This window comes from Enhydra lutris, unplaced genomic scaffold (assembly GCF_002288905.1).
Source record: "Enhydra lutris kenyoni isolate GAN:26980312 unplaced genomic scaffold, ASM228890v2 scaffoldscaffold17, whole genome shotgun sequence".
NCBI lineage: Eukaryota > Metazoa > Chordata > Mammalia > Carnivora > Mustelidae > Enhydra > Enhydra lutris.
Genome location: NW_019154101.1, coordinates 13,947,665 through 13,975,397, shown reverse-complemented (window position 1 = coordinate 13,975,397; position 27,733 = coordinate 13,947,665). Strand labels below are relative to the sequence as shown.

At 35.7% G+C, this 27,733-nt stretch overlaps 1 protein-coding gene across 2 annotated transcripts in view; it reads left to right on the top strand.

Moving 5' to 3' along the window:
- LOC111147536 (centrosomal protein 85 like) overlaps positions 1–27,733 on the top strand; it is a 168,769-nt gene that overhangs the window by 29,832 nt on the left and 111,204 nt on the right. For both annotated transcript variants that reach the window (XM_022503618.1, XM_022503616.1), the window contains exon 3: positions 26,907–27,694. In XM_022503618.1, the coding sequence (XP_022359326.1) occupies positions 26,907–27,694 (788 nt within the window). The remainder of the gene's footprint in view (positions 1–26,906; positions 27,695–27,733) is intronic.

Below are 27,733 nucleotides of genomic sequence, written 5' to 3'. Positions count from 1 at the left end.
AAGGAATTTTTCTGTGTATCCATAAAGAATATTGTTCCATAATTTTCTTTTTAGGGGGACTGCCTTGTCCTGTTTTGATGTCCAGATGATACTAGCTTTATAAAATGAATTGGAAAGTATTCTCTCCTGTTTTCTGGAAGAGACTGTATAGAGTGACATTGATTCTTTAGATGTTTGGTAGAATTCTTTACTGAGACCATCTGGGTCTAGAGATTTCTTTTTTCATAGTTTTAAAGTCATGAATTCAGTCTCCTTAATAATTATAGGGTTATTCAAATTTTTTTTTTTTAAAGATTTTATTTATTTATTTGACACAGAGAGAGAGAGATCACAAGCAGGCAGAGAGAGAGGAGGAAGCAGGCTCCCTGCCGAGCAGAGAGCCTGATGCGGGGCTCAATCCCAGGACCCTGAGATCATGACCTGAGCTGAAGGCAGAGGCTTAACCCACTGAGCCACCCAGGCGCCCCTCAAATTATGCCTCTTAAATTGGATGAATTGTTGTAGTCGCCCCACCCAGAAGTGGCACATTTTGTCTAAGTTGTCAAATTAATGTGTGTAGAGTTGTTCATAGCATTTCCCTATTATCTCTTGATGTCTGTAGCCTCTGTAGTGATACCACCCCCTATTCCATTTCTGGTACTGGTAATTTGTGTCATCTTTCCTTTTTTATTTTTTAGTTTTAGTAGCAGTTTGTCAATTTTATTGACCTTTTCAAAGGATCAATTCTTCATTTCATTTTCTTTTTTCTCTTTTCAATTTCAGTTATTTCTGCTTTTTATTATTTACTTGTTTTTGCTTTGGGTTATTTTGCTGTTTTTCTCAGTTTTTAAGGTGGATGATGAGTGGTTTGAAACTTTCACTCTTTTTAGGTGGATGCATTTGGTGCTATAAATTTTTCTGAGCGTGGTTTTGACTGTGTCCTACAAATTTTGATATTTTATGTTGTCATTTAGTTGTTTTCTTAATTTACCTTGAGACTTTCTTCTTGACCTCAGGGTTATTTAGTAGTATGTTGTTTAGTTTCAAAGTTTGGCATTTCTCTGCTGTCTCTCTGTTACTAATTTCAAGTATTTGAAAATTACTAATTTCAAATTAAATTATTAATTTCAATGATTCTATTGTGGTCAGAAACACTATGATTTCAATTATAAATTTTTTGAGGTTCCTTTAGGTCTTAGCATGTGGTTTATACAGTATATGTTTTGTGGGCACTTGAAAACAGTGTGTATTTTGCTGTTGTTGGGTTGATTAGATCCTGTTGGTTGATGGTGTTTTTGACTTTTTCTATATCTTTGATGGTTTTCTATCTAGTTGTTTAGTCAGTTGTTAAGAGCAGTCTTTTAGAATCTCAACTATAATTGTGGATTTGTGTATTTCTTTTTGGTTCTTTAAATTTTTGTTACATATATTATAGTTCTAATGCTTGGTGCATACACATTTAGGATTGATGTATATTCTTGGTGGATTGGCCCTTTTATCATTATATAATATCTTCGCTGTCTCTGGTTATTTTCTTGTGCTGAAGTCCACTTTACCTGCTATTTGTACAGTACTTTGGCTTTCCTTTGATTAGTGTTTAAATGGTAAATGTTTCCTATTCTTTTTACTTTTCCACCTGTCTGTATCATTAGATATGAAGTAAGTTGCTTGTAACAACATACAGTTGGATTGTAATTTTTAATTCACTCTGCTAATCTCTGTCTTTTGCTTGATATATTTAGACCATTTACCCTTAATGTAATTATTGATTTATTGATACTTAAGTTCACTATTTGTCTTCTTTCTGTTTTCATTTCCCTGCTTTCCTATGGGTTAGTAGAACATTTTTAGAATTCTACTTGGATTTATCTATAGTATTTTTAAGTGTATCCCTTTGTATAGCTCTTCTAGTGGTTGGTCTAGATATATATGTACATATGTAATGTGAATAACTAATTTTAACAGTTTGAGTGGAGTATAAAATCCTTTACCATCCCCTACTTAAAAAATTGTTTCAAATATTGTCTCTATATGTATTTATAAATATATCAGATAGTGTTATAATTTTTACTCCAACTACCAGACTTTAATTTAGGAAACAAGATGAGACACAGCTTATCTTTGCTTTCTGTGTCCTTTCTTTCTTCATGTTCAAAGTTCCTTTTATTATTTTATTTTGGTTTAGCCATTTTTTTAATCTGTCACATCTGCTTGTGACAAATTATCTGTTTCTTTTCAACTGAGAATATCTTGATTTTCCCTTGTTTATGGAAGGATAATTTTATTGGGTATTCATTTCTAGTTTGACAGATTTTTCTCCCCCAGTAATTGAAAGTATTGTGCCACTTCTTTTTGACCTCCATGGTTTCTGATGACAAATTTCTTGTCATTTTTCTTTGGCTATTCTGAAGATTTTTTTCTTTGTGTTCAGTTTTTAGAAATTAAGTATCGCAGGTCTTTGGGTGGATTTCTTTGGATTTTTCCTTTTTGGGATTCATATAGCCTCTTGAAACTGAACATCCTGCCAAATCTGAGAAGTTTCCAAACATTATTTTCTTTGAATACTTGAGCCTTTAACTCCTCACTTCCAGGATGGCACAAGTCATAAATATTTTGTTATTGTCCTACAGGTTTCTGATGCTCTCTTCCTTTTTACCTCCTCCCTCTCCTCTATCTATTGTTTGTTGTGTAGACTGGGTAATTTTTATTGTTTTGTCTTCCAGGTCATTGATTTTTTTTTTTTTTTGGGTCTGCTCCATTCTAATGTTGAGCCCTCCTACTGAGCTATTTATCTTATTGTATTTCTCAGTTCTAAGATGTTTATTTTGGGTTTTTTTATGTCTTATTTCCTTGCTGGTGCTCTCTTTTGTTGTTTCAGGCATGCCTGTATTGTTCATCAAAGCAATTTTATGATGATTCCTTTACAATCCTTGCTAGAGAATTTTTTTTTCTCTTTAAAGATTTTTATTTATTTATTTGAGAGAGAGAGAGAACGAGATGGGGAAGGGTCAGAGGGTGAAGCAGACTCCCCACTGAGCAGGGAGCCTGACATGGTACTCAATCCTGGGGCTCCAGGATCATGACCTGAGCTGAAGACGGTTGCTCAACTGACTGAACCACCCAGGCGCCCCTTTGCCAGAGAATTCTAACAGTTCTCTCATCTTGGTGTTGGCATCTATTGATTTTTTTTTTTTTCCCATTCATTTTGGGAACTTACTAATTCTTTATATGACAAGTGATTTTGAATTTAAATTTTGGAGTATTTTGTACAGTTATGAGAGTCTAGATTTAAATTATTTCCTGCATAACAAATGTTGTTATGTTTATATTTTAGCACGTTTTATAAATATAAGCTATTTACATATGAGTAAATGTAATATAAAATGATTATAAACATAGAGTAAACATATTATTACTATATGTTTAAACCTTTTCTATTTGCCATCTTGGTAAAATACTGCTCTGGCATGTGAAGCAGGGAGAGGTACTACCTCCTTAATTGCTAGATGTAGTTAGAAGTCTAGGTTCCCCACTTGGCTTCTGTTGATACCTGAGGAGTTTGAAAGGGAGTGCCTTGTGACTGCTGGGTGGGGTAGAAGTCCAGATTTTTCATATCATCACCACTGACACCATTGTGTGGCTGGCCTCATTACTGCTGGGGGATGATGAGTGTCCAGACACTCTGTTAGGCCTCTCTGATATAACCTAAGAATGTATCTGTGCATAGGGAATATCCATAGTGCCAGACAGGGATGAAAGTTGTGTTTCCCTGCTTGGCCTTCTGGTGGAGCTCTTTGAAGTATTTTGTTATAGCTTGGCAAGGTTGGAAGTCTAGGCTTTTGTTGGTGTGACTTTTGTTGGTGTGGGTAGAGCTGTGGTTTTTTCTATGGTGTTTGGCTGGAAAAGAGTGGTTACTTTCTCGAGAAATTCTTGTTAGCTTCCTCTTTCCTGGTCCATTGGGTAGGGAGAACTGGCTTTCCTAAGACTTTTTTTGGGGTGTGCCATCTGGTTCTTTGGGGTGGCTGGTTTATTTTAGCTCCAAAGCAGAGAGGCAAAAAGAAAACCCAAGGAATTCACCACAGTATTGTGTTCCTTGGATCCTGAGGTTCTTAGCTGGTCTGCCTTCTTTTCTCCAACTTTCAGTCATTTGCTTGTTTTATATATAATGTCTAGGGCTTTTAGTTGTATTTAGTGGGAAATATAGGGAAGACTGTCTTTTCCATCTTCTCACTAATGTTTCTTATAGACATTAACAAAAAATCTTAACTAATACTGTTTGTTATAACTTTGCTAGCAGTTGCATTGAATGTTGATTTCATTACGGTCTTGCATCTAATGTCAGTTGATTATTAAAACACACCAAAGAAAGGAAGGAAATATATACAAGGTAGTGAAGGGGCAGATAGGAATGTGCATTGTAAAAAATAATAGTTGTAAAAGAAGTATTCTCTTGTTAAATTGAAAGATGAAAATAATTTAGGTATGTAGTGCTTTGTTTCTTCAACATTCTTTTTTAACCTTTCTTAAATAAAGATTTTATATCCTGTTTTCACAGCCTTATTTAGTTTGTCAATGAATACTCTTAGAACTATTGATTTTACTGTAAGCTTGTTTAAGTATTACTCATATCTTTATCCCTTGAAATAAACTTGACAAGGGTATATTGATAGTTGTATAATGGAGTTTTTTTACTTGATTGATCTGAAGTAGCATTTTAGTGTAGTGTTCTATGTGTACTACTATTGAAGTTTATTTCAGAGTCCTTCAGTGGGAGGCTGGTGATATTCCTGAAGTACTATAGAAAATGTACTATTATAGATACTTTTTTCCAAGCTTTCATCATACTGATGGAATATCTTCTTAGGCTATAAATGATAAGTAGAGTTATTTTCTTATGGTAATAGTCATGGTGTTAGTATTGGATGCGTCTTTAGAGAAAATATAATTAATTAGACCATTGTATAAATGAACAAGTTAATTCCCCAGAAATGAAATGACTGCTCTTACTAATACGATGGCTAAGAGTTCATGCTATGTTTAAACCTGTTACCACTTAATTATGTGTGCAACCTTGAATAATTTCTCATTTCCTTCAGCCTCAGTTTTTTCATCTGTAATTTGGAGATAATTTTTTTTTTATGTATTATGAAGATGTAACAACATGACTTTTAAATTGCTTAGTGCAGTCTTTGCATTACCATCATTGCTTTAAAAATGATTCTTGTTCTCCTTTCTTACTCTCTCTTATTTTGTGTCTTTCTTCATATGTCTCTTTCTTAGGAAGTTGACAAGCCTGGCTTATCTAAAACAGTGATGCTTCTATTGCCACCCTCACAGTGTTGTACCCACACCCTTGCTTTATTTTGGGTTTGTTTATTTTTTCTATCATGGAATAGGAACTGGTATTTACTAGTTACTCAGTTTTTTTCAATGAGACAGTGCATATATAGATTTTCAGTTAAGGTTCTTGTTTTTAGCCTGCTTTTGTACCTAATATTTCTGAGGTTAGAGTCTCTTCGATGTTCTCCCAGACAGGTGAACTCCCTGTGCTACATTTCCAGACTTGTATTTTATGCCATGTATTCTTCTGTCCTGCTTTAATAATTAATGCTTTATTTTCCAGCTTCTGAAATTTTGTTGCAATCTTTTTTATGACGGTCCTGTATTGTTCGTTGCCATGACTTCTTATTGTATTACTGTTCTGTCATTTCATTGGATCTTTAAAGGGAGAGAATATAACTTTGTACACTCAGGCAATGATCTTTAACCAGAAATTCTGTGAAATAGATACAAATGAAAAAAGAGGAGAGAAAAAGAACTGGAAAAAAAATGGTTATAAAACTTCCTAATGTCAACAATTCTATGTATTTCCTTCTTCCCAATTTTAAAAAAGTAATAAGTGCACATTTAAAAAAGCATAAAGATGAATGTAATTTTTTAAAGATTTTATTTATTTATTTATTTATTTGACAGAGAGAGAGAGGGAGAGAGAGATCACAAGTAGGCAGAGAGGCAGGCAGAGAGAGAGGGGGAAGCAGGCTCCCTGCTGAGCAGAGAGCCTGATGTGGGGCTCAATCCCAGAACCCCGAGATCATGACCTGAACTGAAATCAAGTCAGACACTTAACTGTCGGAGCACCCAGGGGCACCCCAATCCATTTATTTATTTTTTCAACCCCAGTACACAGGTGAAACAGGTTCAGAACCATAAACCCATACTTACGTGTGTGAGTTTTTTAGTTCTTCCATAACAAATTACCACAAACTAGGTGGCTTAAAACAACAGAAATAGATTTTCTAATGGTTTTGGAGACTACAAGTCCAAAGTCAAGGTGTTGGCAGAGCCATGATCCCTTCAAACACTCTAGGAATGAATTGTCCTTCCTTGCCTCTTTTAGCTCCTGGTGGTTACCAGCAGTTTGTCATTCCTTGGTTTGTTAGCGTCATAGCTCTCATCTCTACCTCCTTTACATGGCTTTCTTTGGCTCTCCTCTGTGTCTTCAGACCTCTCTGCTCTAAGGACAAAGGTCATTGGATTTTAGGATCCCCCCCCCAGTTCAGCAGGACCTTATCTTGACTTGATTACATCTGTACAGATCCTGTTTCCAAATTAGGCCACATTATCAGGTTCTGAGGGTTAAGATTTTATTGTATCTTTGTGTGGGGGGACAACTCATTCCCCCAACACTCTTATTATAGAATATGCGGTAAAATAGAAAGCATGAAATAAGTGCTGGAGAGTAATTTGAACTGTTTAGTTGAATATAAAATAGAAGTACTGCTTTTAGGGTTTAGAAAAATGTTACTAGCTATTCTCATCAATGAACTTTAAAAATTAACTTTTTTTGAGGAGAGAATGATGTATAGGAGGGATAACAGAGGATTGAAAAGTTGCAGAGTAGATGCCCTGGGATTTTCTTTGTGTTACTGTAAAGCAGTTTGCTTTAAGAAAATCGTACTCTTTCTTAACTTTGGTTCTGTTATGACTTCTCAAAAATTTACTTGAGATCCAGAGATTATAGCTTTTTTGAGGCTTTGGCTTGGAAACTCAGTAATCTTTTTCTTTTTTTTTTTAATGGTTACTTTAACCTCCATAGAATATTATGGTATTAACCTGGATCCAGCTGGGAATTTTCCTTCCTCAGTTTGGCCAAGGAGAGCTCAGAAATAATCTTCCTCCATTCCCCCCACCACCCCCCGCCAATTCGTCCCAGACTAGGCTACTCAATATCAAGGCTGAGAATGCTACCTTTTCATAATGACTGGCTGAAAAACTGAAAATATCTCAATGAGAATATTACTGGTAATCATATCTTGTTCATAATCTCCAGAAACTCTTTGATCTTGCTGTATATTATTATATAATTATCTTTTCTATTGCTGTTTAGAAAACAACCTTTCTCCCTATTCTTTGAGTCATTTTGAAACTAATTTATTTGTTAACAGTAGTAAAGATCATGGTCTTTTATCACCGAATTATTTACCAGGTGTTAAATTCAAGTTCCTTTAATCTTTTAGGGATGAAGAGCATGATTTCCACTGTCTCCTTAAATTGGGCTGATGTGAAGATGTTATTCTTCTTGGACTTTCATTATTTTTTGCCATTACCTCCAAGTTGAACTCCCAACTCTTTACCTGTTAGTTTTTTAGTAACACTTGAAGTAATGAGTGATTTAATGGTATATATAACATAGATCTATACAGAATACCCTAATGTCCAAGGAATCCGTTGAGTTTAAGGCATGATCACAATAGGTAGTGTTAATTTGGAGGCTACTATATATGGATGAGGCATAGAGCAAAGAGGGTGAGAGTTCTAGGAAAGGATAAGGAAGGAGTGTAAAGAATGGTGGATGAAAGTAAGATGGAGGAGTAGGATTCAGGAAGACTGACAGTATCAGAAATTTGGGACTTCTGTGGAAAATGAATCAGAATTATGGTTTGGGTGGTGCTGTTGGGATGAATGATCTTGATTGTGCTTATTATTGACTGCCTGAAGACATGAAGTGACGTGTTAAAAAAAAAAGTCAGCTATTTAAAAATCTTACCTGAATATAGGAAATAGTTTTAGGTAGTATTTTTAAAGCAGGCATATTTAGCAGGCATATTCTCTCTCTCTCTCTCTCTTTTTTTTAAGATTTTGTTTTTATTTATTCATTTGAGAGAGACAGAGAGCACAAGCAGGGGAAAAGGGAGAGGGAGAAGCAGACTCCTTGCTGAGCAGGGAGCCCAACATGGGGCTTGATCCCGGGCCCTTGAGATCATGACCTGAGCAGAAGCATCTGAGGCACCCAGGATCCCTTAGCAGGCATGTTCTATTAAGTTAGAAAGCATGGTGTATTTGCTTATGTAATACTGGATTCCATTTAGTTTATGTTTTCCTTCTGAATTTGTTTTTCTGAAGTTCTTGCGATATCTACTTCATGGGAGTTGTTGTTTTGCTCTTTCCCTTCTTTGTTCTTTGATAAGTACCCTGAGTCTTCTAACTTACAGTCTTATTTTTCACTGTTGGGTTTACTTCATGGCATATGAAGAGATCAGGAAAATAACCATTGTAGAGGATTACTGAATATTGAAAATAGTCTTACAGTAGAACATAGCTAATAGTTTGGGATTTATAATAAAATGTCAGCTTTAAAGCATGCTGTGTGTTAATTTATTTCATGTGGTTTTGCTTTATTTACTTTGGCCTTGTATTATAGAAATCTTTTATCATTCACTGACCATAGATCTATAAAGAATTTTTCTCATTTATAAAATCAGATCTGTATGAAATCCCATACATTATAGAATGACCCAAAGTATTCATTTCCTTTGTTCTACAAACCCCAGCTGAGAATTACCATGTTAATTTCTAAATATTAACTTCTAGATAATGTACATGAAATTTGGACAAGTGTTACCAAGTATAATTTGAATTTTAGAGTGTATCTACAGAATATTTTATTAACTGCCTTTAACTATGTTACTGTTACTACTTGTCTTGGAGGAGGATATACATTCCTTCTTGATTTTTCAGTGCTTGTGGCTTGAAGTGCTGCATTATTTTGGTCTGTTGTGACAATTTTTCAGTGAAATGTGTAAATGCGTTTGAGTTCTTAAAAGACTGACTATTGTAAAAACCTCAGTATACAAATGAAATACCTACATGATTTACATACTACGTGGTGTTATTAACAACTTTTTTTTTAATTAACAAAAACTCTTGATTTAATTCTACAATTTATTTGCTATACTTGGTATCAGTATACATAGTTACAACTTTTGTAAATTACTGTCAATATTTTTTTTGGAGGTATTTGAAGTATTTATGCAAAATAATAGTATTTACTAGTGTAGGCCAGTATGGTAGCCACTGGTGACATGTGGCTCATGAAGTGCTTGGACTGTGCCTAGTCTAAATCGAGATGTAAAATGCACACTGGGTTTTGAATACTTTGTGTAAAAAAATGTAAAATAGCTTAATACTTTTTAATACTAATTACATGATACATGATAATATTTTGGATCTGGTGAGTTACATAAAGGCATTATTAAAGTTAATTTTACCTTTTCATTATTATTTTTCAGATGCAGTTACTATAAAACTTAAAATTACAAGGGTAGCTTGTATTATGTTTCTTTTGGATATATTGGTCATACTGGTTTTGAGAGTGTATAATTTGTAAAAGGTTCACTTTCAAAGATTTTGAGTGGGTGTATATGTTTTATATTTCCCAGCAGAAAGGATATTGGCCTCTCAAAATAATTCCTGTAAGACAACTTAATATTTAATGTAATAGAAATTTATATTGATAGCATTATGTCTATGATAAATTATATTCTACTATCAGTCTGGGAGTACCAAGAGCACACCCCTTTATCATTTTGACAGTAAGTGATAAGAGCTTCACTGCAGTGGGATTGCTCTAGTTCCTTTGACAAAGAGAAAATTAGTTAAGGTGAGTATGTTGGGGGTATAAAAGGTTGGGTTATGTAAGATTTTAGATTGGAGAATTCCTGAAATTCTGGAGTTATGTTTTTGAGTTGGGAAAAGGAGAAAAGGAATAATGTCACTAATTCCTGGTGGAAATCCCCTCTTCAGGTCTGAGGTGTAGGCCCTCAGACTTAATTAGGAGGGAAGAAGGAACATTCCCCCTGGAGTCTCAGAGCATAGTTTGCTGTGAGGCCAGTGGGTACCCATGTGAAGGTGAGTGGGTTAAAGAGTATGATTGCACTGCTCTGTCATATATAAAGTTTGGTTGGGAATTGAGTGTTTTAGGAGGAAAGAGGATTTCTTGCTATAGGCTTCTAAAGTTTGGCTATTCTTTGCAAATAATAACATTTATGCTTATGTTACACAGTTCAGATATTTAACTTGTGATAGTAAACTTTGAGTTCTTATTTACCTTAGTAATTATTTCTCTTTGTGCAAAGACAATCCTGATTGAATAGATGTACCTCTATATGCTAAGTGTAAATTTAATTTAATGGGTATAGAATAAAGTACATGGAATCATTTTTATTAAATTCTGGTACGTTACTTTAAGTACAGTACATCAGTGAAATAAGTTATCAAACCTTAAACCGAGTAGTACTGTCTAGTCAGACCACCTCTCCCCACCCTATTCTCTGCCTTCTATTATTGTTTGGTTTGAAGTCGTGCTCCAAGTGATGCTCTTTGGCCACTGCTAAATCCTCAAAGTATTCTGTGAATTATCTGAAAAATAACCTGCATTCTTTTTTATTCTAATTCTTTAAAAACTTAAACTCTGCATGTGAGTATAGAGTAACTGAACACAGAATATAAATGCTCTATGATTACAGCTATCCAGTTTTATAAATGACCGTTACATAAATAGAAGTTCCTTTTTTCTTTCCAACCCATAGCTTCTAGAGGTTCATTTACTTAATAAGTATTTATTGAATAACTAACTGTCTTTCAAGAACCACAGAATCGAAAATATCAAAATAGAGGAGAAGATTACATCAGAATCTCAGCATGAATGGGACTCTAGGACAGAACGATATTCTTAAATTGCGACTGAGTGATTTGCTTTTAGCTCTAGTATTTTGGGATTTCAAATAATGCTAGATAAGAGTGTGAGTTTTTTTTTTTAAATAAATTTAACAAGAAGAGGTACTAATTTAACATTAGTGGTATGACCTTTTATACCACTAATTCATGAGGTGTCAAATTCAGGTTGGTGGGAAATAGATCTGTGACATGAGGATCTATGCATCTGCAAGACCACCAGATTGTAACATAGGCTACGCCAGCAGCTACCTGTTTCTTCTGAGGTTTTCTTTGGTGAGACCTGGAGGCGGTAAACAGCCGCTGTTACCACAGAAATTAGTTTGAGAGGGAGTTGAGTTTGAAGTACATATGCAGTACTGATGTAGCATATAAGCTAGATGTCATGCCAGAGTTGAATGATAAAGGGAGAAGCTAGAGGAAACTGGGAGCATAGGACTCTGTGGCAGTCAAATAACTTAATTTTTGCTTAGGCTGCCTTTGTAACCTTCCATGGGACAGTTTTCCTCTCCCTTAGGACACAGAGCCTGGGAAGCAGGCTTGCAAGCAGTTCTTTTATATATGTATTTTTAAAGATTTTATTTATTTATTTGACAGAGATCACAAGTAGGCAGAGAGGCAGGCAGATAGAGAGAGGAAGAAGCAGACTCCCTGCTGAGCAGAGAGCCTGATGGCGGAGCTTGATCCCAGGACCTTGGGATCATGACCTGAGCTGAAGGCAGAGGCTTTAACCCACTGAGCCACCCAGGTGCCCCTTCTTTTATCTTTTAAAATCTGAGTTCTTAAATGTAGCTTCTAATAGTCAATTTGGGGTTAGTTTTCAAGCATATTTGTATACTTTACTGAAAAAAAATGGTACAGAGAGAGTTAAATTTTTTACTTTGATAATTCCCAACTGCTAATTTGTGTTAGAGATAATTTTCTTATCTAATTAACCTCATTTATTTCAAAAGGAGGGACTGATAAAAATGGACTTCAATTTAATCATATCTTCATTAGTTAGTTGTTTTTACTAGGAAATAATAGGGCTATTTAATAATAAATTTTGAGGTCATCCTGTGAATATGTATATATATCAGAAGGGAAAAAAATCAGAAAAGTCACCAGTTGGTGCATTGTCTTTATTTTGTGAAGGAGTGAAGGCCTTGTCAGGTAAGGACTTGTTCATCATTTATTTCTTCATAGAGTCTATATTTACTGAATGTCTACTGTGTGTGAGATACTGTGCTAGAGTAGAGGTTAGGATTAACAGAAATTTTCCCGTTCCTTATGTATGTAAACTCTGGTGGAGAAGACAGATAGGAAATAATTAACATAAAATAGCAGCGTGATAGTTGAAGTACCCAGGGTAGGGAGGCATACCTGAATCCACTGGATTAGATGAAAGACTCCTGGCAGAAGTAATGTTTAAGCCAGGGCACAAGGAGGAAGGCAAGCAGGCTGAGAGAATAGCATAGTCCCAGTCAGGTAGGTGTGAGATTCTGGGGATGGAACAGAGGACAGTAGACTGGATACAAGGAGACAACTTCTGTTGCAGGTAGGCACCTTGGTGACTTCTTCATAAAAAGAGAGTGGGAAAAGAGAGCATGGGGTGACTCAGGAGATATGTAGGAGGTAAAAACAGTGCATTCTTTGTATTTAAACAGCTCTCTTTAGATGGAATTCACAGGGGTGCCTGGGTGGCTCAGTGGGTTAAAGCCTCTGCCTTCGGCTCAGGTCATGATCCCAGGGTCCTGGGATTGAGCCCCGCATTGAGCTCTCTGCTCAACAGGGAGCTTTCTTCCCCATCTCTCTCTGCCTGCCTCTCTGCCTATTTGGGATCTCTCTCTCTGTGTGAAATTTAAAAAAAAAAAACTTAGATGGAATTCATATACTGTAAGATTCAGCTATTTTAAATTTCTAATTCAGGGGTGGCTGGCTTGCTCAGTGGGTAGGGCATGCAGCTCTCAAGGGTTGTGAGTTTGAGACCCATGTTGGGCATGGAGCCTCCTAAAAAAGAAAGTGTACGATTCAGTGGCTTTTGGTGTAGTCACAGAGTTGTATATCACCAGTATTACGTTTAGGGCATTTTTCATTATCCTCAAAAGAAACCCCACACCCCTTAGCTGACATACCGAACACTAATTCCCCCAGCTCTAGGCAGCCGCCAATTTTGGAAGATGTCATAAAAAGTTATTTTCTTTGCTTATGTATTTTATTATAGTGACTAGGTTTTAGTAGTTTAATTTGCCAGATGGTTTCTTTAAAATACCTCATTTTAAGGTGTAAAATGAGTACTCTTGTTCTTAGTTTTTTTTTTCCCTCTTTTATGGAAAATTCCAAATATATGCCAAATTAGAAAGGTAAAATGGTAAAACCCACATGCATAATACCAAATTTATACAATTATAAGTTATAACACATGACACTCACAGTAGCTATTGCTGTAGTCTAGCTATCACTTCTCCACTTACTGCACGCCCTTGGTAATATTTTTAAGCAAATTGAGAGCTCCCTCTTAACCTTTCAATTATTATAATAGTATTTATTGAGCATTTACTATATAGACATAATGATAAGTTGACATGATTATGTCAGTTAATTAAAAAATTTTATTTAAGTGTAATTATATACCCATTTTCTAGGTGAAGTAAGTGATATTTAGATAATTTCCTAAACTGTTGTCTTTGTTTTAGTTTATAAGATGCTCAGTTCATGGTGAATAATATTATGCTTTTGCAGGTTCATAACTTCGGAAATTTCAGACTATAATAATGGCTACTCCAGTAACTGGGCTTCCAGATGCTATTTCCAGATACTACAGTAGTCAGTTAACCTTAACATTAACAAAAATACCTCCCATAAATTTTTGCAATATGGAGTTTTGTGCTTTATATGTGATTTAAAAAGATTCTTCATTATAAGATCCTTTGGAGATAAAATACAATTAACTGTGTTTTTTTTTAACCGATGAAAAAAGAGTTAGAGGGGGTTAATAATGTGTCTGGGGTTTATAGCTTTTTAAGTGGTAGAGCTGAGATTCTTCAAATCTAACTCCAAAGCTTTGCCTTAACCCCACTGTGTAAGATATCTGTACTCAGAAGTGAGAAACTAACGGGAAAGAAGTCCTGTGAGGTGTAATTTAGGATGGTATAGGTAACCCTAGACTGAGAAACAGACTCGCATTCTATTTTGAGATTTGTACTTGGTCAAGTAATTTAACCTTTATGGCCTTTAGTTCTTCATTTGCATATGGGAGTAGGTCAGAGGTTATACACAGAACATTTTTCTTTTACTTGTGAAAGTAAATAATTTCACAGCAGTATTCAGAATAATTATGACTTACATTCTTTTGCAAACCAAATAACTTTTTCCTTTGCCCCTCATCTCTACTTTTTCTTGTTGATCTACATTATTTCTTAAAATTAATATTTGAATGCTAAATTCTTAAACATGGCATATAATGGCATCACAGCTCTAGAAGGCTTACAGGAGGTATATTCTGCGTCATTATGGACATCATTTTTACTTTCATTGTTATTCATTCATCCATTCATTTATTCACTCAATTTTTCTATTATTTTGTTTTTCGGCCTGGTAGGACATGAATGCTTAAACCTGACCGAGCTGAGCTAAATTTAGTTCATTTTAGTTCCCTGTGATGAACCTATGTGTTTCTGACCTGGACAGGCTGTTCACACAGCCATGGCTTTAGGGAGGTTAATGACTTCACATCTCCTCAAATTACAGATGGAAGATAGATGAATAATTTGTTGTTTGTTCTGTCATAGTAAGTTTTGTTTCTAAGAAAATTTGCAAACCACATTCTGTAATTTAAGGGATTAAGTTCTAATTTCATTTGTGAAAATTTTTACAGGAGAGAAATTACTTAGAGCTCTTTGTAAGTAAACTGCCTGATGAGACTTAAGACTGGTGGGAGATACCAGAAAATGGTACAGATGGGTGAAATTTTAAAAAGCACTGAAGAAAAAAAAATTAAGTTTTTGTGTAAATAAAAAAAAAGGAGTTATTTGTATTGATTGGCTTTTAAAATAAGTTTTGTGGGACGCCTGGGTGCCTCAGTTGCCTGACCTGCTGCCTTTGTCTCAGGTCATGATTCCAGGGTCCTGGGATGGAGTCCTGCATCAGGCTCCTTGCTTAGTGGGGAGCCTGCTTCTCCTTCTCCCTCTGCTTGCCACTCTGCCTGCTTGTGCGTTCACTCGCTCTCTCTCTGTCAAATAAATAAAATCTTTAAAAAAATAATAAAATAAGTTTTGTTTCAAATTCTTGGCCTCTTAAAGCTGTACTTCATATTGTCCTTTAATTAAGTTGCTAATAATCTGGTTGGAGATCAGAAATGCCTTCTGCCCTCTTTGTTTGAAGCCAGCTTTTCATTTTATTTTATAAACACAAATGCTTATGCACAGAATTGCATACTATTGCTATCACGTACAGTTGCTAAAGGAGTAGGCCATACATTTGGCTGTAGGAAACAAGTTTCTAATCATCCTTAAATAAAAACAAGCAGTTTGAGAAAGCATGATTTGTTATGATATTGATAGCTGACATACAGTTTTCCTAATGTTATTGATATTTTTTATGTGATTCTTTTTGTGAATATTTTCAGACTTTATGCAGATATCATATTTTATCAGGATTGCTTTGGCTTTTTGGGGTCTACTGTGGTTCCATACAAATTTTAGGATTGTTTGTGCTAGCTCTGTGATAAATGCCAGTGTTATGTTGCTAGGGATTGCATGAAATGTATAGATTGCTTTGGGTAGTATAGACATTTTAACAATATTTGTTCTTTCAACCCATGAGCATGGAAAATTTTTCCCATTTCTTTGTATACTCTTCAGTTTCTTTCATAAGCGTTCTATAGTTTTCAGAGAAGAAGACTTAGTGTTTTAGGTGTATCGTTTATAAACATTTTAACTGGATTAAAAATGATTTGGACAGTTCTTTTTGAGTAGATTTGCACTTACTGTGGTGATTATTGTATTTTGGCACATTTTAAAACCCTATTGTGTACTTTATTCTTTCATCTCAGGTTTTTTTCCATCCTTTCTTGCCTTTTTTTTTTTTTTTTTTTTTAAATTTTTTTTTTTTTTTTTTGACAGAGATCACAAGTAGGCAGAGAGGCAGGCAGAGAAGCTGGGGTGGGGGGGAAGCAGGCTCCCCGTTGAGCAGAGAACCCGATGTGGGGCTTGATCCCAGGACCCTGGGATCATGACCTGAGCTGAAAGCAGAGGCTTTAACCCACTGAGCCACCCAGGCGCCCCCTTTCTTGCCCTTTGATTGACTTTTTCTTCATGCCATTTTCCAAATAAAGAAAATTTTCTAATAAAGAAGTTATATACTACCTATGTTTTTTTTTTAAAGCTTTATTGAGTATAATCCACATACCATATAATTTACCCATTCAAAGTGTAGAATTTAATGGTTTTTAATATATTTTTATTATTGTGCAGTTATTGCCATAATCTAATTTTAGAGCATTTTTAGCCTCCCTAAAAGAAATCCACTAGCTGTCACTCTGCATCTTCCCTAAGCAACCACTAATCCTTTCTGTCTCTATAGATTTCTTTGTTCTAGTCAATTCATATAAATTGAATCATCTAATATGTAGTCCTTTGTGACTGATTTCACTTAGCATAATGTTTTTAAGATTCATTCATGCTGTAGCATATACCAGTACTTCATTTCTCTTCATTGTCATATAATATTCCATTCTGTGGATAATACAATTTATCTTTTCATCAGTCGATGGACATTCTGGGTTGTTTTGGCTTTGGGTCATTAAGAAAAATGTCTCTATGACCATATTTTAATTTCTCTTGGGTATGTACCTAGGAGTGGAATTGCTGGGTTATATGGTAACTCTATGTTTAATCTTTTCAGGAGCTGCCAAACTGTTTCTTAAGCAATGGTGCCTTTTCTTTTCCCACCAGCATTGTATGAGGGTTCCAATTTCTCCACATGTTTGTCAGCACTTATTTATCTGTCATTTTGTTGATAGCTCTTCTAGTGGGTATGAAGTTGTATCTCACTGTGGTTTTGGTTTGCATTTTCCTGATGATTACATGAAGTCTGCTTAATAAGCCCATTTGTATATCTTCTTTGAAGAAATGTCTGTTCAAATCTGAACCCATTTTTAAATTGGGCCATTTGTGTTTTTATTGAGTTGTAAGAGTTTTTTAATATAGTCTAGATACAAATCCCTATCAGATCAATGATTTGCAAAAATTTGCTCCTATCTTGGGGATAGTCTGGGTAGTCTTTTTTTTTTTCTTTGTGATAGTCTAATTGGAAGTTTTAAAATTTTTGATAATGTCTAATTTATCTTTACTTTGTTTTGTTGCTTGGACTTTTGGTATTATATAGTAAATATGTATTATATTTATATTTTGGTATTTAGGAAACCACTGCCTGACTTAATGTCATGAATATTTAAACACCTGTAGTTTCTTCTAAGAGTTTTATAGTTTTAGCCGTTACATTTAGGGCTTTGATTCATTTTGAGTTAAATTTATGGATGGTATAAGGTAGGGGTCCAACTTCATTCTTTACCCTGTGGCTGTACGGTTGTACTAGGTCTACCTCTTCTTTTAGCTGTTAATGTAGATGTTATGTAACCCTTAGCTTGACTATCTAGAATGGTAATTAGAGTCTTTCTCTTACTCTTGCAGATATAAGGACCTTAAAAATGGAATTCTGGGGGTACCTGGGTGGCTTAGTTGATTAAGCATCTGCTAATTAAGTTGATTAAGCATCTGCCTTCAGCTCAGGTCATGATTCCAGGGTCCTGGGATTTAAAAAAAAAAGGGGGGTGGAGGATTTAAGAAAAAAGGGGAAAGCTGATCCACCCTTGTTTTGAGTTATATGTTATAGTTGCAAATCTTTTGATTTTATCTTTTTTTAGCCCACAAATTAGATATTTTTAAAAAATTTAATTTAACTTTTCTATATGTGTTCCAAAATTCATTGTTTAACGCAGCACACTCAGTGCTCCATGTAATATGTACCCTCCTTAATACCCACCACCAGGCTTATCCAACCACCCACCCCTCCAAAACCCTCAGTTTGTTTCTCAGAGTCCACAGTCTCTCGTGGTTTGTCTTCCCTTCCAGTTTCCCCCAACTCACTTCTCCTCTCCATCTCCCAATGTCCTCTTTGTTTTTCCTTATGCTCCACAAGTAAGTGAAACCATATGATAATTGACCCTCTCTGCTTGACTTATTTTGCTCAGCATAATCTCCTCCAGTCCCATCCATGTTGATACAAAAGTTGGGTATTCATCCTTTCTGATGGAGGCATAATACTCCATAGTATATATGGACCATATCTTCTTTATCCATTCATCCATTGAAGGGCATCTTGGTTCTTTCCACAGTTTGGCGACTGTGGCCATTGCTGCTATGAACATTGGGGTACAGATGGCCCTTTTTTCCACTACATCTGTACCTTTGCAGTAAATAACCAGTAGTGCAATTGTAGGGTCATAGGGTAGCTCTATTTTTAATTTTGGGGAATCTCCACACCGTTTTCCAAAGTGGCTGCACCAACTTGCCTTCTCACCAACAGTGTAAGAGGGTTCTCCTTCCTCCACATCCTCTCCAACACTTGTTGTTTTCTGTCTTGTTGATTTTGGCTTTTCTAACTGGTGTAAGGTGTTATCTCAATGTGGTTTTGATTTGAATCTCCCTGATGGCTAATGATGATGAACATTTTTTCATGTGTCTTTTAGCCATTTGTATGTCTTCTTTGGAGAAGCGTCTGTTCATGTCTTTTGCCCATTATTTGACGTGTTTATCTGTTTTGTGTGTGTTGAGTTTGAGGAGTTCTTTATCTTGGATATCAGCCCTTTGTCATTTGCAAATATCTTCTCCCATTCCATGGGTTGCCTCTTTGTTTTGTTGACTGTTTCCTTTGCTGTGCAGAAGCTTTGATCTTGATGAAGTCCCAAACGCTCATTTTAGCTTTTGTTTCCTTTGCCTTTGGGGCCATCTTGAAAGAAGTTCTGTGGCCGATGTCAAAGAGGTTACTGCCTATGTTCTCCTCTAGGATTTTGATAGATTCCTGCCTCATGTTGAGATCTTTTATACATTTCGAGTTTATCTTTGTGTATGGTGTAAGAGAATGGTCAAGTTTCATTGTTCTATACATAGTTGTCCAATTTTCCCAGCACAATTTATTAAAGAGATTGTCTTTTTTCCACTGGATATTTTTTCCTGCTTTGTCGAAGATTATTTGACAGAGTTGTGGGTCCATATCTGGGCTCTCTACTCTGTTCCACTGGTCAATGTGTCTGTTTTTGTGCCAATACCATGCTGTCTTGGTGATCACAGCTTTGTAATAAAGCTTGAAATCAGGAAACGTGATGCCCCCAGTTTTGTTTTTCTTTTTCAGCATTTCCTTAGCAATTCGGGGTCTCTTCTGGTTCCATTCAAATTTTAGGATTGTTTATTCCAGCTCTTTGAAAAATACCGGTGGAATTTTGATTCAGGATGACATTGAAAGTATAGATTGTTCTGGGCAGTATAGACATTTTAACAATGTTTCATCTTCTGATCCATGAGCATGGAATTCTCTTCCATCTTTTTATATCTTCTTCAATTTCTTGAGTAACTACAGAACACTAATGAAAGAAATAGATTTTTATTGTTTTTATTTTATTTTTATTGTTTTTATTGTTTTATGCAGTTATCATCCTTTGTTTTTTTAGATTTAATTGCATTTAGTTAAAAAAACCCAACTCTTTATTTTTATCATTATTATTATTATTATTATCATTATTATTATTTTACAACTCAGGACTCATTTGTCTTCTTCCTGAAAGAAACTAAAGGAATCTTGGTAGTTCCTTTAGTGAGTCTATTGATAAACTCTGTTTTTGCTTAGCTGAAAATATATTTTGCCCATGTTCTTGAAAGATAGCTTACCTTTCTAAGCAATTCTTGGGTGCCAGTTATTTATTGTTAACCCTTTGAAGATATTATTTCACTGTGTTCTGCATTCCATTACTGTTGTTGAGAAGTTGGTTATTATCCTGAGAGTTCTTTTGTGAATAGTTTGCCTTTTCTCTCTGGCAGACTATTCTATTGTCTGGTGTTTTGTAGTTTCCTTGTGATAAACTTTAGTCTTGCTCTGTAGCTATGTATATAATAGTGAATTGTAAACCCTGAGGGGAAGGGATATATTCATATTTTTGTGAGTAATGTATATACATTGTCTTTTCTACCTAGTACAGTGCCTTACATATAATACATTCCTAAGAGAGTCTTTGGTTGAATTATTGTTGAATTTCTTTATATAGCTCTTTTCCCACCAGGATATAGTTTAGAATATTTTACAATATTTATAAAAATACAGGGAATGCTTAGAAATGTTCATTTGTTTAAAAAAAAAAAAGGATGGGGTTCATTTGTTTAAAAAAAAGGATGTGGCATAAAAAGTTTTTTTTCTGATGTGATTACAGCATTAGCAGGAAGGGAAAAAAGTAACATGCTATTGTATAAAACTTTATTGTCTCTGGATTAGAGTTAAAATTTTTGTTTAAAAATGTAATGTTTATTATAATTTATATTGACAATTATATTAAGTGATTACATTTGATTTGATTTGATTTGAGAGAGATTGGGAACAGGCTTGTGACTTGGGGGCCACAAAGAAAGAGAGAGAGAGAGAGAGAATCTTAAGCAGGCTTCACGCCTAGCATGGAGCCCAGTGTTGGGTCTGATCTCATGACCCTGAGATAGTGACCTGAGCTGAATTCAAGAATTGGATGCTTTTTGTTATGCTCCACAAATAAGTGAAACCATATGATAATTGACTCTCTCTGCTTGAGTGAAATAAGTCATCTCATCTGCTTGACTTATTTCACTCAGCATAATATCAATTATCATATGGTTTCACTTATTTGTGGAGCATAACAAATAGCATGGAGGACAAGGGGAGTTAGAGAGGAGAAGGGAGTTGAGGGAAATTGGAAGGGGAGGTGAACCATGAGAGACTATGGACTCTGAAAAACAATCTGAGGGTTTTGAAGGGGTAGGGGGTGGGAGGTTGGGGGAACCAGGTGGTGGGTATTGGAGAGGGCATGGAGCACTGGGTGTGGTGCAAAAACAATGAATACTGTTATGCTGAAAATAAATTTAAAAAATTAAAAAAAAAAAAAGAATTGGATGCTTAACCAACTGAGCCATCCAGGCACCCCTAAGTAGGTACTTTTTTTTTTTTTTTTTAAGATTTCACTTGTTTATTTGACAGACAGAGATCACAAGTAGGCAGAGAGGTAGGCAGAGAGAGAGGGAGGAGGAAGCAGGCTCCCGGCTGAGCAGAGATTCCAATGCGGGGCTCCATCCCAGGACCCTGAGATCATGACCTGAGGCGAAGGCAGAGGCTTTAACCCATTAAGCCACTCAGGTGCCCCAGTAGGTACATTTTAAATCAAAATATTTTGATACGGGGTTATATAGTTTCCTGATTAATTTTTTTAATGTAAAAACTTGTGATTTATTATTGTAATATAGGTCTGAAGGGTGTGGTCTTTTTTGAATTTATTTGCTTTTACTTAGGAAGGGTAGAACAGAGAGAGAGACTGTAATACAAGAAAAGATAGAATCAGTGTATTCATCTGTTGCCAGATAACAATAACATGACAGTGAAACAAAAGGTTGAGATTTTGTTAGAATTCAGAATATATTATCTTAAATATTCAGTTGTATTATCAGGTTACAGCAAAGTCCTCCTCTTATATTTTTCCCTTGCAATCCAAAATCTGTCAAACCATTAGTTGTACGGTGTTCTCTGTGAGTACTATAGACCCTGTCCTCTGGTTTTTAAAAGCACTACCCTTTGCTCGTTTCAGATTTCACTGTGGTAACTTAGATGAGGGCCAGATGCCATTGTAATAACTTGCATTTGGGATTTGTGGCTACAATTAGATAGGATAATGAAGCACATTAGGAGTTGCATTACATCTATCTCTAATTGCCTTTGTTTCATTAATGCAAAAATAACATTCTTAAGGCGTTAATATTTTCTGGACTCATCTCTGAGATATAATGGTCCTTTTTCTAGATACCCATGCTATCAAATATTTAATTTTTTCTTCATTATTTCATGTTGTATGTGCATATGTATGTATGTGCTTATTGTGTGAATAGGCTAGGCTTTAATCCTTAGATTGCTCCATACTGAATTCTGAAAGTCACAGTAAACCAGTTTGTACATTAGAACCCAGATACTGGTGATGGTTGAATTTGGGATATTTAAGCTTGAAAGCTTCAGAACTGGAATCAGACCCAGACAGAATGATGTTATAGTGAATAGAACAGAGAATCACTTACTCAACAGTGATATTTCCTGTCCCCTGTCTACTTTTTTTTTTTTAAAGATTTTATTTATTTATTTGACAGACAGAGATCACAAGTAGACAGAGAGACAGGCAGAGAGAGAGAGGGAAGCAGGCTCCCTGCTGAGCAGAGAGCCCGATGTGGGACTCGATCCCAGGACCCTGAGATCATGACCTGAGCCGAAGGCAGCGGCTTAACCCACTGAGCCACCCAGGCACCCTCCCCTGTCTACTTTAACTGAATTCCTGATTCTCTCGGAGTAGGGCTCCACATCCCAGGTAATTGTTTTTGTATGTTAACGTTTGAGAAATTCAGAAAAGTGACTTTTAGGCAATTCTGTTCTCAAAGTATAATGTTCTTTGAATAGCATATATCAATTATTTTCATATTTGCAGGAGGAAATACTAGTATGATGTGGAATTGGTTTTTATCACCAATTATTGCTTTTCCATGCAGTTGGGAAATACTGAGCTAGCAAAGGTAGACAGAAAAGTAGCACATTTATCAGATATAAGTAGCAGCTAAGACTGGTGATCTGTGGTCTCAGAGGTTTCAGCTGTAACATGGAAAGTGAGACAGTCACCTAATACATTATTCATACTTAAGTAACAGTGTTATTTGAGATATTTTAAACTCTTTGAGGTCACAAAACAAAACATCTTTGCAATAGTTTGACCAAATGGTAAGATTACGCTCCTTGAAAGGAAATTAGGACACTGTATAAAGTTAAATATGAAAACATCTTTCTCCTTTTCTCCTCTTTTCCATGATGAGGGGTATACCTTTGTTTATTAAGTTCCGGGTGTATTCTTCCAGATGTATATGTATTTACATATATTTGCTTATGTGCTTACATATTTTAAATATTGATATATACAAACAGATTGCCTTTCTTCTCTCAAAGGCTATAACAATTTAATTTCTCATCTTTGTGGGATATTGTAGCCTTTAATAACTTATGAATAGGATAGGGAACACACTTTAACTATTAATGAATTTGAACATCTTTTTTTTTTTTTTTTTTTAAGATTTTATTTATTTATTTGTGAGAGAATGAGCGTGAGCATGAGCAGGAAGGAAGGGCAGAGGGAGATGGAGAGCAGGTTCCCCACTGAGCAGGGAGCTTGACTCAGGGGTCTAGACCCCAGGATCATGACCTGAGCTGAAGGCAGACACTTAACTGACTGAGCCACCCACATGCTCTGAACACTTTTTTTTTTTAAACATGTATTCTTTTTTTGCATTTCTTGTGATTTGCTTTCTGATTTTCTTTGCCCATTTTTAAATTCGGTAGTTAGGTTTTGTTTCGTTTTTAAATTTATTGGAGTTCTTTGTATCCTATGGATATTTAGTCTTTTGTCTGTTACATGACAGAGTAACATTTATTTATTAGCTTTTTTAATGGTGTAATGATAACTAAAATTTTTCTCTGTACCAGAAATTCTTATGAGTCCTTTATGTGTATTTCTTCATTTAATCTTCACTCTCGTGCTGTCTGCTTTATGGACGAGGGGACTGTGAGGCAAGAAGGTTAAATAAGTTGTTTGAACACATGCCACTAAGTGGTAGAGCCAGGATTTGAATCTAAAAAGACTAATTTTAAAACTGTTATATTTAACCTTTATATTTTATCTTTACTTACCAAGTTTTTTAAATATAAAAAACTAAAAATTTCAAATTTTTATTTTTTTTAAGATTTTATTTGTTAATTTGACAGAGAGAGAGAGATCACAATTAGGCAGAGAGGTAGGCAGAGAGAGGGGAAAGCAGGCTCCCCGCTGAGCTGAGAGCCCGATGCGGGGCTTGATCCCAGGACCCTGAGATCATGACTCGAGCTGAAGGCAGAAGCTTAACCACTGAGCCACCCAGCTGCACCAAATTTTTTTTTTTAAAGTTAAAGATCTTTAATGATTTTAATACAAATATTCCTTTAGTAATAGTAACACAGACGTGTACAGATATATACACACACACTTACGTAGTTGGTAAATAGATGTAGTACTATAATATATTAATACAGATATTTCATACACTTTTAGGGACATGTGTCCTGTTTCTATTTAGAACTGACCTTCAGTAGCATATTCCTTTATTTTTTTCTATTGATTTTCATAATAATCTGTTAATTTTCCTGTTGCCAATCATTTTGCTTTAATCTATCCTCAACACTGTTATTGGAATAATCATTTTAAGTATGGTTTTGATCATGTTACTCACTCCTTTGGAAACTTTCAGTGGTATCACATTTCTTGATGAATGAAGGCCAGGCTCTTTCCTTAATGGGGCATTTGAAGACTTAATTAATTCTGTTTCATCTTTACCTTTCAAGAATTACCGTAAGGAAATTTTTTCTGTTTAGAAAATTTAGTCTACTCGCTATGACACAGTATCTAATATACTAGTCTTTGAATCCTGTGGTTCAGGTTCAGATTTCCATGGCACCTTGTTCACATGCATATGTGAATGACATAATGCAAAGCACTGTCATTTCTTGAATTTCTATATGATCTGACCTCAGCTGTGGTAGACTGGTTGGAAAGGGGGCGAGAGAATCAAGCATATGTTTTTGGAGCAAAGTTTGCATAGCCAACAAAAGATTTTTCTCTCTTTAGATTGTGTATTGGGGCCGATGGAGATTGGGTGTGTAGAGCAGGACTAAAGTCCTGCCCCAGCCATCCTAGGGCACAGCCAGTGGTGCTAAGTATGGGCTTTTGCAATATCTGACTTTACTTGTTATATGATCTTGAGCAATATACTTAATTTTTCTAAATGTTAACTTCCTCCTTTGAGCAACTTTTCTTGATACTACATACAGCAGATAAACGGAATAATTTGTTTTTTTCTTTGGGAGTTGCGTTCTTCTGGCTTCATACTTGGTTCGATTTGTGTTCTTAATCTGCAGAAGCTTAATGAGGAATTTATTTAAAGGTGTTTAGTACCTCATAGAATGAGGTGGGGGGTGGAAGGTTGGAGAACCAGGCTTAAAAACTTACAGGTAGTTTCCCTCAGTTCACCTTTGAGAACCATCACTTCTCCAGCCCCACCAAGTACCAGTGCTGCCCAATTGCGGCCACTCTGGGCCAGACCTTGATTGACCACTGCTGGTGCTGTCACTGTGGAAGGCTAATGCCTCTGCTGTTGTTTGTACCAGCCAGAAATAGTAGCTCCATACAGAGCCGTTTTCTTATGTGACTCACTTCCAAACCGAGATCTTGTGCAGGTGTTTCTGAATGTCTACACTGTACGTAGTTGCAGAGTATGTTGGGAATCTGAGGTCTAAAATTAATTTTGGGAGATTAGACTTATAATGTGGGAATTACCCTGAGTATAAAAAGATTCTGCACAAGCTGATGAGAAGCTTGAGCATGATAAGTAAGTGTTCGCTATAGTACTTTTCTTGTGTTCTTCCATCTGTAAAATTTTTTTTCTTCATTTCCAGGTGAATAAATTCTGTGCTGGAGTTTCATTGTTAGTCTACCTGGCTCTTTCTCATCTGAGTTTTCTTATGGCCTTTTCATCATTTCTTTTCACATTATTTTATTTCTTTAGGACAACATCAAAGCTCACAAGTAGTATTAAACATACTCTAGTATGAACCAAACAGTATGGAAAAGTATAGAATAAACTTTGAAAGTTGCCTTTCACCACTCACCTCTTCTCCCCTCACACTTTCAATTATTATTGCCCTTTGACGTGTCCTCTGATAAAAATTTATAATCTTTAATTTTAATTTAACACATTTGATGATAATTTGTCACTTAATGGTAAGTTCATAGAAGAGAGAGGTCTTTATCTGTGGTTTGGGTTTCCATGGAGCCTACTAAAACTGTTACTATGTGTAGAAGAATAATATGTAAAGGCTTGACCTAGGGTAATAGCTGTGTCATCATTTTGGAAGTGAAGGCTTACAACTTAGGGGTTTGGTGAATATGCAGAGAAAGGTAACAGTCTTAGTAGACTCCAGGAGTTCTAGCTTGGGAAACATACCATTGAAGGTGCCATTTAAGGCATACTGGGAATGGAGAAACTACTCTGTGTCTGCAAGTATATTACTAGAGTGCTTTCTGATTATATTCCATTACTGCAGGATCTTCTTTACCCATATTTCTGATATGAATTAGAGTTTGGGGAGGTGCTATAATGTTTGAATATGGCATGGGTTTCCACAGTTTAGGAAAGACTGTGAAAAATAACCATTTTCTAGTAGAGTCATTTCTGAGGCTTCAGTGCTAGATGATGAATAAGACTTCCCAGTGGGGAGATGGATATTTTCTTTTGAAAAAGTAGCAATAATTATGTTAAATAGGGTGACTATAAACCTGTTTTCTAGTCGTTTGTCATCTGTAAGTAGATGGTAAATGGACATATATTTCATTATATATTCATTTTTAGAAAATAACATTTGAAAATGTTTGGTTTGTTTCAGATAAACATAATTATAACTGCATTTTGATAAAGTGTCACTGAAAAACTTGTGCTGGGAAACCATATTCAGATATTTGTTTTGGCATTTCACATTTAGCAAATTTTTTTCCCATAAATTATAACTAATTTGACATTGTTTTTTCTTTCCAGATCATTCAACTTCAAGTGGCACGTTATCTTTTAAGCCTAGTCGATCATTGGTTACTCTTCCTACTGCCCATGTCATGCCATCTAACTCCAGTGCTTCAGTTTCCAAACATAGGGAATCATTGACGACAGATGGCTCAAAATGGAGTGCAAGCCTCATGCAAACATTGGGAAACCATAGTAGAGGAGAGCAGGACTCTTCACTAGACATGAAGGACTTCCGGCCTCTACGGAAATGGTCATCTTTATCCAAACTCACTGCCCCGGATAACTGCGGCCAGGATAGCATTGTACATGCTGATGAGTCAAGGAGTGGTTTGGAAAAGACAGGGAGAGCCAAGGTTTTAATGTCTCAACTAAGAACAATTGGGCCTAGCTGCTTACATGATAGTATGGAGATGCTTAAGCTAGAGGACAAGGAAATAAATAAAAAACGATCATCAACTCTGGACTGCAAATATAAATTCGAGAGCTGTAGCAAAGAGGACTTTAGAGCTTCTTCCTCCACTCTTAGGAGACCGACCTTAGACATGACATACAGTGCCTTACCTGAAAGCAAGCCCATTATGACAAGTGCAGAGGCCTTTGAACCTCCGAAATATTTAATGCTGGGTCAACAGGCGGTAGGCGGAGTTCCCATTCAGCCTTCTGTGAGGACACAGATGTGGCTTACGGAGCAGTTGCGGACAAACCCTTTGGAAAGTAGAACTACAGAGGACTCTTACAGTTTAGCTCCTTGGCAACAGCAGCAAATTGAAGAATTTCGACAAGAAAATGAAACACCAGTGCAGGTAAGGCTCAAAATCTAGTGTGTGCTTCCCTCCAGTGGA